The following is a 13,217-nucleotide window of genomic DNA, read 5'->3' as shown; positions in this document are numbered from 1 at the left end:
TAAATCATTTTGCATTCACAGTGGCCCATAAAATGCTGTTTATCCAACATTGAGCTTACCAGTATCATAATAGAGCAAGTAGATTGTGAACGAGCGATGGATTTTAGGGTAGCCAACAGTGGTTTAGGGACACGTGGTTTAGCAAATCAAATACATTTACTTTCATACTGTAGTTTCAACACCAGTATGATCTGGGTATTTCCTTGCCCCAATCAGTGATCAGTAAATTATCCAATCAGGCAGCATATACTGTCCTGATTACATGCTTTTTAGGTTCAAGTAAGCTGGACCAGTATTAAAACCAGTATGGACACCATGGCTTCCTGAAGCTGCTTCCTGAAGCTGCTTCCTGGCCATGTTGAATACAGATAATTATTGTTCACACATCAAGGCCCCACTAAGGCAATTTTCAGCACTGCTTTTACCTTCAGGGACAGTGGTGTGTGTGCATGTTTGATTGTCTGTGTTGGGGGGTGTAATAATTCCAGAGAGACATTAATGGTGTGTTGCTCTGAGTCCATGATGTTTGATCTCCACTAGAAGCTAAAATCCTCAGCAACACAGATGCGTGTGTATTCACTGATCTTCACAGCTCCCAGATGATCTTATGCTTTCAACAGCCATTATGTTATCGGGTGAGCTCTCTCTTTTTCCCGCTCTAGCTCACCCTTCTGCTGCCACTTAGTCCTTTTTCCCTTCATTAATGTTTTCATAATTAATCATAATTACTTATAATTACACCATCACCAACCAGCTACCAATCGAAAATGGTTTCTGGGGGGAGGTGCATGTGTAAAGGTTGTGTGTGTGTGTGTGTGTGTGTGTGTGTGTGTGTGTGTGTGTCTTTTTTTTGGTAAATGCAATCCTGTCCAAAACAAACCCGATCCCAGACAAAATGTTAATGTCGGAGGTCGTCTTTGAATGTAAATGCCTATGTTTTCCATTTATATCCCTACGAGTTGCTGATGACTACAATATGGATGAGTGGTGGAGGTAAATGTTTTAGCAACTAAAATGGTTTTCTATCGTTTGCAAAGATAGCCGTCATATTTATCAGTTTGTGTGAGACAGGCCACAAATTCAGACAAAGCCCCGCACCCTTTCACTTTCTCTCGGCTACATACAGGAGATGCTACTTCCTGCATTCCTGCATCAACAAGACTGGAGCAGGAGGCTTACACAGTAATACAACTTTTCTCGGTCTTGCGCAGTTGCAGTTTTGGATTTTACCTTTGACTGCTCCGGCTCAGTCCCTTAGGAGCTAATTAGACACCCGATGCATTTTGGAAACATCATTAAAGTGGACACACTGTGCCGTCAGTTTGTCAGTTTTACCAAAGTGTGAAGTTGACCTGCAACATTTTGGAACTGACAGTGGTAAATGGTCATGTAATCACAAATCAAGTGGATGATCAGTGCAGAAATGGAACTGAGTATAAAGCCAACTATCCTAAATGCTTCCCATGCTGTATTCTGCAGAGGTGAACTGTGGCTGTTATCCTTGCACAAATACTGCAGAGGCGTACTGTTTTTAGGTACTTATGTCTAAATTACGCCTTTCCATTATTGAGAAGTTCAGAACTTAACTTGCACCACATATATTGGACACATTCCTACAATGCATTTGTAGAACAAGATCAGTCTGAAGTATCCTCTTTGGATCAAGTTAGAGATCTTCTCTTACTTGGAGAATCAGGAAATGTTGTGCTTCTAACATGAAGACCATTCTCATTGAGTTGAATTTACCTCACAGATCTTGTTTTGTGCCTGTGTAAGTGATGCTCTACTTATTATTACTTTTAAGTTGTTTCTTTAGACTGGGACATGAATGAAACAAAAATGGTGTTAATTGATATGTTGCTGGTGCTTCTGCCTTGCTTCGCCACAGGGAGTCGACTCAAGACTCAAAGGGAATTTGTCGGGAATGGAGTTCGTAGTCTCAACCCCTGCTGTTCCTCTTATTGGATTGTGGATGATGATATTTGAAAGAGGCCAGAACTGTGGATGCTTGTTGTACCACTTGCATTACTGCATTTCTTGCCTGGCCTCTTGTTGTGTAGTGGTGTGTTATCATCAACAATAAAGGGAAGTGTTCTCTGCCCAAACTACTCTTATCAAGCAGTGACAAATCTTGAACTCCGCTTTAGTTGGCCCCTTTTTTCTATCTTTACACTCTTCAAGCTTTTAATAGGAAAAGGCATGCAGTAGTTTAACACACGTGTTTAGTGTTGGTTTGAAATAAAATAGGAAGGCTGCATACTTCCTTCCCTAGTTCCTTCATATCAGTCTTTCCTTTTGCTCAGCGTTTGCATAGCATGATCCTTAATAATGGGCTTTTCAGTGGCATTTTACATTTAATGCTGTTAATGCTCTTGTAGAGAAAGGTGTCACACATTTCAAAGGGGGAATGTCTCATCTTGGCATTAATCTTTTCATATTAAAAAGCACACAGCCATGTATAATAATTCCATATTATCCTATTCGTGATTGTTGAGCTGTCATTGTTAGAATGTGTGGAAATTTCCTGAATCCTTGTATGAATGACAGTTGCTTGACAGCTCTGCAGCAACTTTCTAACAATGGAAGGATTGTTTGAGAAAAAAAAAAGTGTCTACTGTCATTATTACAAATATATGGATTTATTATAGTTTAGCAAAATTGTCTCAAAAATGTCTTATTTTTCATTCATTCAAAACTGTAATGTAATCTCTTGAAACCACAACTGAACTTTTTAGAAGTTTTAAGAGTTTGCTCAGTAAATTGAAAGCTCCGAAAATGTGTCCATAGTGTTGAAAAGCCGATGGATATTCTAGTCACTTATGTACCTGCTTTCTTTTCTAAACAAAGTTCATTTAACATTAAGTTGCAGATCGATAATGCATACTTACTGATCAGGCAGGATGTATGGATCTACAGCGCCAATCACATCTTTCACAAATCAACATTTTTTCTCAACCTTTCTCCTTTTTTTGTATGTGTGTGTGTGTGTGTGTGTGTGCGAGAGAGAGATGGTAGAGAGAGATACAATACAATCTGTCAGACATTTGCTGCAAAAATTCAAATTTTTCAAGTACTCTTTGCAGAATTCAGACTGAAGGAGGAGTAATGTTGGAACGAGCTGTTTAAAACACAAAGATTACCTCACACAATAACAAGGGTTAATTATAAATACTGTTAATTGTTGTCAAAATTAATGAACATTGTGGAATCCAAAGAGTTTTATAAACTGTGTTTTTGTTGGTGGGAGGCCACCTGACCACAAAAACTGTTGTACAACCTAAGCTATTAAATTTAATCAACTTAACAGACTGAAATTGTTTTATGACACAAGTTCTTCACAAGTCTATAAAAAGAGTTTGTCAAAGTGTTGAATAAATCAAACTGACACCCAGTGAGTGCCCCAGAACACATTTCTGTTTTTTTAAAGACCTGGGGATTCATCCGTCGTTCTCTTACAGTCCTTATAAACCGTCCATCTTTTACGGTAAATGTCTTGAAAAGAATTTCTGAAATTCATTTTTCAGATGTTGTAAATGGAAATCCATGCACATGGTTTCTTGTTACACATCCTATGCATTATTTTCAAGCGTTTCAGCATTTATTTATGTTCCGCTATCAAACTTGGTTCATCTTTTATAGAAGTTACTGCTGAGGGAGGCTCAAAACCTCCAAACTCATTGAATCATCCTTCTCTGTCTCTGCCTCTCTTTCCTTTCCCTCGTCTCCCTATTTGCCTCTCTGCCTATGTCATCGCTGTCCTTCACTCCCCCTCTCCAATCCTCCAGCCTGCGGTGTCATCTGTCTCACTAAAAACTCTGAACGCATGGCAGCCTTTTCTCTTTTTTTCTAGAACTTTGCTCTTACTTTTTACCCACCACTCAGTTTTTTTTTTCTCCCATCTTACTTCTTCCCACTCTATCTCGTGCTCCCTGTACCCGGACTCCGCTGTAATTGCTTATCTAGGGAGAAATAAAAGCCAGGTAAATGGTTATATGTGTGCGAGAGAGTGTGTGTGGTAGAAAGAGTAGCTGTATGTGGGTGTCTGCTCTGCTTGTATGCCTTTGTGTGCGCCTGTGTGTGTGTGTGTGTGTGTGTGTGTGTGTGTGTGTGTGTGTGTGTGTGTGTGTGTGTGTGTGTGTGTGACAAATGCAGATAGTTCTACAGATGGCCCATAAAAGCAGCAGCTTGTAATGAAGCAACTGAGACTCAAATCATGGTTATGGTAAACTGGGGAGAGGCGGAGATAGTGAAAGAGAGGCAGATATAGATAGAAAGAGTGAATAGTGAGGAGAAAGAAGTGAGGGTAAAAGAAAAAAAAATAAGAGAAGGCAGGCAGCAATAAACCATGAAAAGGAGTGTGGTGTAGCCGCTGGCTGCTAAATAAACTGGTGTAATGAAACTATGTGATGTTCACAATAAACTAGAGAAACAGTGAAGAGGAATGAAGGGATGGACGGAAGGGGTGATATAGTGGTATGGATGGAACAGAGTAGAGATAGAAAGGGAGAGGCGAGGAGCTGGCTTGTCATCAAAGTTTTTAGTTGAGGAGGAGGGAGCAGGGTAAACGGGACAGGAGGGGACGGGGAGTGTGACAGGAAGAGACATTGAGGGAAGAGGGGGAGAGATTAACAAATACAAAATGGGGGATGTGGGAGAGAAAGATAAAAAAGAAGGTGCTAAAGAGACAGAGACAGATGGAGAAAAAGAGATAAAAAAAAGTGAAAATGAAGCAGAGAAACTTTATGAAAAGGATGACATGGAACGGATGTATGTCAAATGAAAATGTCATGGAGGCACCGATTAAAAACCAAGTGGCTGGAAAGTGTGGCGTGTGTGTTTGCATTAGTACCGCGAACCAACAACAGACAGGCAATGTGTGTGTGTGTGTGTGTGTGTGTGTGTGTGTGTGTGTGTGTGTGTGTCTGTGTTGGGAGAGTACATGTGTGCCTGATAGAACGCTAAACACCAAACATCCTGACACCGACTGGGGCCACACTAACTGGCAAAATCAATAGGCCAACAGGTCGCAACACTAGGCCAACCTGACATCCAATCACAATACAGCACAGGGGGTCGCCTCAGTGATGGATGACCCTGGGTATGTGTGTATGTGCATGTGTGTAATAGTGTCGAGATGTGTCTTGTCAGTGTGCTTTTCTCCGTAGCTGTGGGTCAGTGAAGATAAGGAGTATGGCGGTTGGTGGGGGGGTCTCAGGGTCTTTAGCAAAACGATTACCCTGTCTCTTTTATATTGTCCATGCTCTGTGAGGATCGGGATTGAATTAACCCTCTAAAGAAAACCTTAAACACAATCTGTATTTCAACTAATTACAGCCCATGAGGGCATTTTTATTTATTTTTTTTCTGTAATGGGAACTCATTTAGAGGCAAAGTTATTTCTGTTATTAAGTTATTTCTGTTCTCTATCTATTTTTAAATGATCCAAAAGCTTTGGTAACGTTGACCCCATCACATTCAAAATGCTATTAATAAAAGGTAGCAAGATTCATTTAAAGGAAAGTGAAAGACTGTGTTTGTGTGTGACCACTGACAAAATGCTAAAAGTCCACACAATATGCTTAGTAATTAACAGCACTGTGGCTGCAGTGGAGGTACAGAGTAAGCAGGGGGAAGAAAGAGGGAGGAGGCTGTAATTGAAAAAGCATGACAATAAAGTTGTGTAAATGAATCAAAATAGACAACCAATAATCACTCAATTGTTTCATTTGCTAACATCATATCTTCTCTGTGTGCTTTTTGAATGACAATTACAAATTTTTGCCGTTAGCATGGAAAAGATGTTGAAGTTTGAGAAGTGAAGGTTCTCAGATTTTCTGGGGACATTTTTCATGAAATAATCTCCACCTATAGGAGGCAGCATATAATTGTCCTCACTGCCACTATGATTTCTTCCTATCTCTTCTTGTCCCATCCCCTGTTAACTCTCCATTGCTCCCTGACTCTGTCTGAGTAGTTTCATGGTTCTATCTATCATGTTGGGCATCCTCTGTCCCTCCCTGTCTTTAGAGATGGGCGATAAATCGATTCTATCTATTGATTGGAATTCATGGTTTAGGACTGTGTTAAAAAATAAAAATTGATTATCACTTTAACTTGGATGATTATGGTACAGAACCTCCGCCGTTTCCGTGAGCTCTCTTAGTTCATAGTAAAAACGCAGATTCTCTTCAGACCGCTTCAGACACAGGTCAAATATCAACATGGCAACATGCTCTAATAAAAGTCCTTCTCTAACCTCGAGCAAAACTCTGTCCGCTGTAAAGTTCATCTAGCGGTATGACTCATTTATTCCAGCATCTATAGCAAAGGCACGCATCCGAGTGGGATAAGTGGGTGGCACTGCAATGGCGGCGGCCCTTAAACACCTGCTGGTAGCATTAGCTGAATCATTTCCTCATAGCATTAAATATGAGAAGAATGCGAGCTCAAATGGAAAAGCTTGAGCTGGACGACCCGCCTGCTGGTTTCCCCAGTTGGTTCTGTCTCCCTCTGCTCTTGCCTCCCCCTCACCCAATCTGTTTGTCTCCTCCTCCCTCCTCCCTAACCCCCCATCTGTCTGAACAGTTTCATAGTTGTATCAATCAAGTTCAAACAATAAGACCGTAGTCGGTCCCTGTTCTCCCATCTACTTCCTGGTTTATGGCTTGTAATATCCCTTCCATGCCTCTCTCTCTGTCTCTCTCCATCTCTCTCTTGAGTGTGTGTGTGTGTGTGTGTGTGTGTGTGTGTGTGTGTGTGTGTGTGTGTGTGTTTGTATGTGCGGATGTTTATATGCACACTTGTGCATACGTCTTAGGCACAGAACTGTAAATGTATCTTGAGGGAATAATGTGATTAACCATAAAACACTCTGGTATTGTCTCCCTCCCTTCTCTGGGGTGTAGCTTAGTTTGCTTCAACCGAGAGTGCAGTCAAAATATCGTTTTACAGCCATGATCATGCTTGGCAATATGTATTATAAATAACAATAGGCTTAAGGGCCTTCCCATATGTGTGCTTGGGGTAAGATTTTAGAACAGGCTGTGACACTGTGTAGGTATTTAATCTGCATCGTCACAATGCAAGTCTATGTGATACAGTGTTTTTAATGGTAGGTGCAGTGTGCGGACTTGGGGACTGTAAGTGCCCCAGAGCAGTCTCTCGATTGGACGCATCACTGAGCAATGGCTGGGTATATTATATGGTTGGGTCCCGGTCGAGTTAGGGCCAAATCCACAGTTAAACAGTTTAGTGCAATTAATTCAAGAAAGAAATTGAAAAAGCCTTAATCCTTCTCCCTGACTCATTTTTTCTCTTCCTCTGCAGAACTCCACAGTACATCCTGTGGAAACCCCGGTGTCCCACCAAAAGCAGTGCTAAGTGGTGGCGGCCGCTTTGCTGTGGGAGACCGTGTGCGGTACAGCTGTGTCCCTGGTTACGTCTTAGACGGCCATGCAACACTCACCTGCATTACTAATGCTGGAAACACCGCCGTTTGGGACTTCCCTGCTCCGATTTGTCGAGGTATGGACGACTATATATGTATATATATATATATATATATATATATATATATATATATACAGTACATATATATATATATATATATATATATGTATGTGTATGTGCATGACTGTGTATGAAGAGTTTTATTTTGAAGTAAAAATGAATTGAATGAAAACAAATTACAAAAACAGAACTTAGAATAGGCTACATTTATAGCAATTAGTAACTTTTTTTGTCAAGACAATATTATAAAGTAATGATCTCTGTATAATGCTTTGGAAGACAACCCTTCATACAATTTACGTGTATGTGTTTCAGTGAGAGAGACAGAACGACGGCAGGCTGTGCATTCGTTTGTGTGTGTATGTGAAAGAGAGCCAGACAGGCAATCCAGGAATGTTTTTCTGCATATGTGTGTGTGTGTGTGTGTGTGTGTGTGTGTGTGTGTGTGTGTGTGTGTGTGTGTGCGCGCGCGTGTGTGTGTGTGTGTGTGTGTGTTGTTATGCTGTACTTTATAATCAAAAGATTTGTGTGGGAGAGGCAAATATGCAGAATGTACTGTATGCTGAAGTCTATTTTGGGATTTCAGGGTAGGTGCTGATGGTCTGTGTACTATGGTGTTGTATGCTATGGCACACTAAAGTACCTATGCTGAGGAAGAACTTATTATGGGGCGGGCGCACTAAACCATGTTGTGTAGGTGGATGTAAATCTAGCAATTTGTGTGTGTACGAGTACAGTCTTGCACAGCTCTCTTTAAGAAAAAGTTTGAAGAAATCCAGAAATCAACGGCAGGAGCAGCAGCTAAAAATAATAAGTCATAAATGACATTTTGTTGAATGGATTCAATTGTCATATACTTACATTAAACATGTCATTTCAATTCCATTCTAAATTGAATTTAATATTTTCATCAAATAGCCACAGTCAGCTTATTGTTTAACTTTACCAGACCATATGATTGAGTCCCAATGGCTCTCATATGACGAGTGACTTCAAAGCAAGCCGAACATGTAGTAAGCCACAGAGAGAATTCTGTAGTTGTAGTTGGGGGACAAAACTGGAACTGAAGGCGACGACAGTTTGAACTTACAGGTGACAACAAAAAGGACATCAATGGAATGCCCATTTCCCTTTTATGGATGAGTAAGTAGGCAAGTAAGTGATGGCTGACCATAATCATAGCCATAAGGATTTGACTACCTTATTAGTTGTTTTTACTGTATAAATCTCCCTTTGTGGCTGTCTTGAGTGGATGCCGGGAGATGGGCTTGTTTAGTCACATGATCCGGGTGCTTCTTTAAAAATAGGAGCATTTTAAAACAGCTGTTACCAAGTACGTGAGTGGCCAGATGGCAGCTGCATGAGCACCCCGGTATCTCAGGGATTGTGATGCCAGAGAATGGAACTGATTGGGGTTTTAAGGTGTCAGGGCTAACACTGGAACCGCAAGTAAAGAAGAATCAGTTTGACAGCCTTAATACCATATCCTCCTGATCTCAATGCGCTCACAGGTCACCACACATTTAAAGCCTCAGGAAATCTGAGGTGAACAAATAATGTATCTGCCCTTAGCTGCTTGGTCGCTGTAGGACTATGTATTGAAATAAATACATATGCATTCATATTTGTATGAAATATATGATAAAAAATACACTGGACTTACACCGTTTATCAAAATGGCATAATCAGTGACTCTATACACCTCTGTTAAAGATATTACAATGACTCTCATGACTGCTAAGTGACATCAATGACCTGAACTTACAAAGACAATCATCTTGATATTGAACTTTACCGCTCCACCTGAATGCATTTCAATTGCAGATCTCATAAGAAACACAGAGTCAGTCATCCATAAGAGCAACATTATGAAGGCAAATCAATATTAAAATCCGCGAGCACAAATCAATATCCATGCACACGTGTGTATAGAGGTCTCGCACGTGCAACTCAAACACACAAATTACTTTTGCGAGCGCTTTCACATCTATCCGCGCAGAATATCTCCACTCGTGTGAGCAAAATTGAAGCCTGCGAGGAGAAAACCATGCTTTGAGGGCGAGGCGCACGACTTCTATCACTGCTCTTCTTCTCGCAAAGCTTTCGCCTGCTCGCTCACATAAAAGGTACAATATTTACCTCTAAGATGTAGAGGAGTAAAAAGTACAATATTTACCTCTAAGATGTAGAGGAATAGTGTTCAGTGGCAGATCAAAAACCACCTTCATACCGCCACCTAGCGTCTGTGTCGGGAGTGATATCTGGCCAATCCAAAGACGAGGATTGTAACCAATTCAATTTAGTGGCACAGTGGTGACTGGGTCCACCCACTTACTGTCAAAAAGAAAAAACACTTGCGAGCGAGGAGGTGAAAGCTTCGCGAGCAGAAGAGCAGTGATGGAAGTCGTGCACCAGGGGACGCTCCTTACCCTCAAAGCATGGTTTTCTTCAATTGTGTGGAGTGATATGAAAGCGCTCGCAGAAGTAATTTGTGTGCGCTGCTGTTTGAGTTGCACGTGCCTTCATAAGCATCCCTTAAAACACAGGAGAAGGCATTTACACTTCTCAGAGGGGACCCTTCCCGGGAGAAAGGGGGCGGTTTCATAGTACTAAACTTATGTACTGACCATCATTCCTTGGTATATGTATACTCCTCTGTGATGCAAACACAAGAGGTACAAGAGAGATACCACCAATCAAACAAAGAAACAAAGGCAAGTGAACACACACTGGACACTGGGTAGGATTGCGGTGACAACTGCAGGAGCCCAACCTCATCTCCTATACTGTAATGTTTTTTATAGTAAGGGCTCAGCTCCCTCCTGTAGTCTGTAAATGGAGGACGTGGTGGAGAAGACGTTGTGTACTGGCTGGTGGGAACTGGTTCAGATAGGTGGATGTCCAGAAACAGGAATGCAGAGGTTACAGAGACTAGTGGGGGTTTCATTAAGTCGATGCAGAACAACAGGTTGGCATTTCTGTGCAACACTTCCCACACAAGCTTTCTTTATTTTTAAGAATACCACCCACTTCAACTCAAATGAAGAAAAAACCTGAATGGAAGAAAGAAAAGATGGAATGAAATTAGATGCTGTGATTAACCCATGAAAATAGCGAGATGTTCCACCAAGACCACAAGGCCAATAAAGACAAAAATAGAGCCGTGTTGTCATCTGGTATGTGGCCAGATTTTTTTCTTTTTACAATCTCTAAATATTTTGTATCACTGGCAATACAATGAGGCAACATCTGGTTCATCATAGCTAACATTGTCTACTTTATTAAGTGCGGTAAGCAATGCACAGATCTGTTTTCACCTCACCCAGTTGCTGTTCAAGCCACGGCGTTGAAGGTGGGCCCAACATGGCCTGTCCTTAATGACAGGGAGAACATGCATTTTCTTACCTTTTATTTGTAATTATTAGAATTTACATTTGAATTCACAATAAAAACAAAACAAAATAAAAAATCGTTCCCTTTCTAAAAAAGTAAGAGACAACATTTATTACATGACTATCATGTGTGAAGTCTGGAACAATATCAAGAGGCCATTGACATTGTGATTGGTTCCCCCATCATTTTATGTTGGCTATAGTAAAACAACAGTTTCCAGCTGTGTAGAATGGGTGTATCAACTGTTTATCATGCAGATTCAGTCGCCGCCTAATTTGATAACTGCAAATGCATTTTACTATTGAGAGAAGAACCTAGAAAACAATTGAGGCAAGACAGGAGTTGAGCTGAAGTCTCCTGCCTGACGTGATTGTCTCTAATTTGCCTTGAAAATATAGACCGTTACTGTTGAGAAAAGCTAATGAATTGACAGCGCAGTGCTCCGCTCTCTCTCTCTCTCTCTCTCTCTCTCTTTCTCTCTCTCTCTCTCTCTCTTTCTCTCTCTCTTTCTCTCTCTCTCTCTCTCTCTCTCTCTCTCTCTCTCTCTCTCTCTCTCTCTCTCTCTCTTGATAAAAGTAAATCTAGCTCACCCAGCAGTCAGTATCTCTCTCCCTGCAATCATACAATCAACTTAATCATTGAGCCAGATCATCCAAACAAGATGGTATTTCCATAAATAGAATTACAATGACAGTTTAAATGAATGGATGTATTGTTCTACACAATCCACGGCAAAAAATAAACATGATAGAAACAGTAAGATACGATGTTTCATTGTTTCACGCTTTGACCAATAAACCCATGTGTGCTATTTGTAGTAAATGCAAACTGTTGGGTGTAAATAAGAAGCGATCTGGGCATTGAATATGTGTTAGAAAAATATATATTAAAAAAACAACAACATATATACATATTAGAATTTAGAATATTATTTGCCCTAATTCCTATATGCTGTCATAACAAGAGTCATTATCATAATCTAACCTCAGCAGTTTCACTTATTTACACTTCTATTTGTTTCTTAAATGACCTTTATAAGCCTGCTATATGACCACAGATAAGTCATGGGTTGGTTGAGATTATTCTCAAATTTGAATGCATGAAATTGCCCCACTCACTAGAACTGATAACGCATCTTTGATGACAATGTGTTGAAAAAGTGCTGGTATCCAGTGTACGGGCAACAGCGAGGTGGTTGCATTTATACCAGTCACCAATAGTTATGATTTAATCCCAAATAATTTTACAAAATATTGACAACAGACATTGCACAATGAACATAGTTTGTTTATCACAAGAGGGAACAAAAATGCAAAATAAACATGTTAATATGCCTCACTATGAATTTAAGGGTTCTTATATTTTATGACAAGTATGTACAGTATAATGCTTGTGCACTTTTCCAACCAGCCCTGCCTTTTCGTGAACGACATTGCCAACCAAAACCAGTCTAATACATACAACAATGTCGCTGCACCTCACTCTGCAATGAACTGTATTTTGGGTCTCGGGAAGGAACGAGGGGAGGAGAGAAGAGAGAGGGAAGAGGGGGGAAATGGCAACTTGTCAGTGCTGGATTAGCAATGTCTCTGTCACTCTGTCAGTGAGGCTAAGAGGTGCTAAGCTACTAATACGTTCACACCAACTCAGCAACACACACGTACACAACTGTTCACACTCCCCACAAACACGCGCCATGCACAAAAAACTGATTTCCACACGAAACCACTCACTCATGCACACAAAGAGTTGTACACATGCATGTTTCTTTGTGTGTGTGTGTGGGTGGCTGTGTGTGGGTGGGTGAGTGTGTGCGGTGACACCTAGAGGCATTCATACCAGCCGTAATAGCTTTCTCTCTCTTTTGCTATCTCTCTCTCTCTCTATCTCTCTCTCTCTCTCTCTCTCTCTCTCTCTCTTTCGCTCTCTCTCTCTCTATCTGCCCCTCCCTCTGTGCATGCATGTTCAATATTGTCTCTTTATTCTTGCTATTACATAAATGTAAACCCAGGCACCTTTCGACATCCATAAGTACTGTTATGTACACTCAGCTTAAATTATGATGCGCTCATCGTGAATAGACTAGATAGCAATATAATTCTCACTCACTTAAAATGGTAAAATGCTGCTACTTTCACCTCTCTTTTCACATTCATCACTTACCTTTTGACCAAAGCATGCTATCAATTGACCGCAGTTTGTTTGGACAATGAGCAATAGAATATAGGTGCTTATATATAGAATATATCCTTAGTGGATATTCACACCAAGAATATCCTGGTTCAGCACATACCGCTTCTTTGTATTAACTAAAT

The 13,217-nt window shown here is 40.6% G+C and overlaps 1 protein-coding gene across 5 annotated transcripts in view; it reads left to right on the top strand.

The window, feature by feature from the left end:
* The window catches only part of csmd3b (CUB and Sushi multiple domains 3b), a 342,676-nt gene that overhangs the window by 127,184 nt on the left and 202,275 nt on the right, over window positions 1-13,217 (top strand). For all 5 annotated transcript variants that reach the window (XM_068734381.1, XM_068734379.1, XM_068734378.1 and 2 more), the window contains exon 5: window positions 7,327-7,524. In XM_068734381.1, the coding sequence (XP_068590482.1) occupies window positions 7,327-7,524 (198 nt within the window). The remainder of the gene's footprint in view (window positions 1-7,326; window positions 7,525-13,217) is intronic.

Source organism: Cebidichthys violaceus, unplaced genomic scaffold (assembly GCF_023349555.1).
Source record: "Cebidichthys violaceus isolate CVI_PGR_0920_01 unplaced genomic scaffold, fCebVio1.0.p SCAF_63, whole genome shotgun sequence".
Taxonomy (NCBI): Eukaryota; Metazoa; Chordata; class Actinopteri; order Perciformes; family Stichaeidae; genus Cebidichthys; species Cebidichthys violaceus.
This window is presented reverse-complemented; position numbering and strand designations above follow the sequence as displayed.